This window comes from Plasmopara halstedii (assembly GCF_900000015.1).
Source record: "Plasmopara halstedii genome assembly, contig: Scaffold_1343, whole genome shotgun sequence".
Taxonomy (NCBI): domain Eukaryota; phylum Oomycota; class Peronosporomycetes; order Peronosporales; family Peronosporaceae; genus Plasmopara; species Plasmopara halstedii.
In genome coordinates, this window is record NW_020188258.1 from 510,723 (window position 1) to 513,101 (window position 2,379).

Genomic DNA, 2,379 nt, shown 5'->3' on the forward strand with positions numbered 1-2,379 from the left:
TCAAACTCCTGTACCTACAGATAGTGAATTATATCGACGAGCACGAATTTTACAATTGGCTGGTATTATTATCAAACGAATTCATCGATTTGAACAAATTATTTCAATGGATTCGTCACGAGTCATTCGTCATTCATTTGAAATGCTTACACCTCCACGAATGACAGCAGAAGAGTCTGAAGCAAGAAAATGGACAATTGTTTCGATACCATTGAGTAATTCCAAACTTTTACATCTTTGTTCAAATCTTGTGACACTTTGTACAACACTTATTCATGCTGGTGTATTAGAAGATATGCGTCAAAAATTACGAGATTGTGCTCAAGCTAGTCGAGGAATTCTTGCTGCGTATCAACAACTTGTAGATTTCTTATCTCAAGCAGTTGAAACACAAGTTGTGAATTTACCACGATGGAAACATGCAATGGAATCGAATGAAGAGAGTACATGGGATCTTTACGAAATGTTAAAACACTCTGAACCATGGTTAATTCATGAACCATGGTGGGTTGTTCTTGATACAGATGATCAAGAACAAGCAGGAGATAAAGATGAAGGAGTTTTACGACCATTACCGTATTTACAAGTCTTTACTGACTATTATCGTGCTATTCAAGATGCTGTACCATCCCGTCAAGATATCGAAGTTGCAACCTCATTACGAAATGCAGCTTTAACTGGAGCAATTGGATTAACAGGTGAATGGCATCGTCAAGGTGAATTCGATGAACATCATTTACAACAACCACATTGTGTAGCTTCAATTCGATCAGCTACAACTGCGTCTTCTCTTTCTTGGTTTGCACGTTGTATTCATGCTCATATGACCAAAACATTTCAAATTACAGAAACAAATGAAACAATGACCATTTCACTTTCAAATAGTTTGGTCTCACCTGATGCTGTATTTCTTTTGCAATTAAATGAACCAGAACCTACTGTTGTCTTTCCACAAGATTATTTTCCATTTGGATGGTCACGAAAACGTTTAGTTATGGCATATCGTGCTTGGCGTGTTCGTGCAATTGGAGATTCGAATGGAAGTGCTGTAGCAGTGCAATTTATGCGTTGGCCTGATCATCAAGATCTTGAACTTTGGGAACATGATGATGAAGAAGATGTGAATGAAAAGAATTTGAATGCTGAGCGTGAACCGGAAGAAGAACCAAACCATCAAACTGGAAAGTTTCGACGTCTTCGAACACGCATTACAATGTACTTTTCAGTCTTTTCAACGACTACATTGCAAGTTCGAACTATTGTCGAAACAAGTTTTGCACCAATTGCAATCACCACGTCTACAACTCATCCAAGTGAAATGGATATGTTGAAATACTTTAAATCACCTTCATCTTGGGAAATGCGATCGCAAATTTCACAACAGTATACGAAATCCTTGTAGAGTTTCGAGAAATACATTAATTTGAACTTTTCATACTTTAGTAGACACTCACTGCACCATGACTTTCTTCTTTTTTGTACTTTGTTCTTACGAGCATCATCCATGACGGGAATCTTTTCCATAGCGTGGTACCATACTCAACAATCTTTTGAAAAAGCGCCCTTCTCGCCACCGACAACCTTATAGTCATTCTAAGCGAGGATTTTAATGAAGAAAACAACTACAAAATCTTCATAAGCCCATGAAGCAAACGTCATCGCTCTCACCAAAAAACATACGACAGAGCCTCTCACTTAGGAAGAAGCATTTTCGACACTTTGCCTCTCTTACACTTTTTATTCCACCTAACGGCAAAAAGTGTCACGATTTCCGTCGCGGATTTCTTGACGACACCCACTTTGAATAAAACGATATGGATCAGACACACAGAGTCCAGCTTGCTCGTTGGTAAGCGCAAGAGTCTCGATAGTTCCAGCAGACTCGATTTTTAATTTAATTCATCAAAACATTTATACGTGTGCCATGACAGAGTCTTTACACGCCCTTTCCGCTTAATTACAGAGCGTGACGAGCGCTCGGATATTGGTACGCGAGCGCTTTCCGATCCCTCAGGTTACCACTCATTAGTGTGTAGCAGCGGTCGCGATAAACTTTATTTTTCATGAAGACCATCCAGGCGAATAAAACGCTGGCAAAAGTACCAGCTCGTCGAGAAATCAAACTTCTTCTTTTCTACAACCGCTTCCTCTAATTCATCGGCATGCTCACTCGTATCGTATCCAACGTCATGGAGAATGCGTCTCCATTGTCTTCGACGCTTGGAGTGATTGCCACGGATATATTTTAGCCAATCAGATGCAACAACACCCACGTAGATCAATACCTTTCACATTGACTAGTTTGATGGATTGACTGAGTAGGTTGACAACTTCAACATTATCAGTACGTAATATTCATCATTATGTGTCAAAATGAAT

At 39.3% G+C, this 2,379-nt stretch overlaps 1 protein-coding gene across 1 annotated transcript; it reads left to right on the top strand.

The window, feature by feature from the left end:
* Positions 1–106: 106 nt before the first annotated feature.
* On the top strand, positions 107–1,402 carry PHALS_01124 (uncharacterized protein; the record flags this gene model as incomplete). The annotated part of the gene is made up of 1 exon (XM_024730928.1): positions 107–1,402. The coding sequence occupies one exon, from the start codon at positions 107–109 to the stop codon at positions 1,400–1,402; it is 1,296 nt and encodes a 431-aa protein (XP_024581156.1).
* Positions 1,403–2,379: the final 977 nt, after the last annotated feature.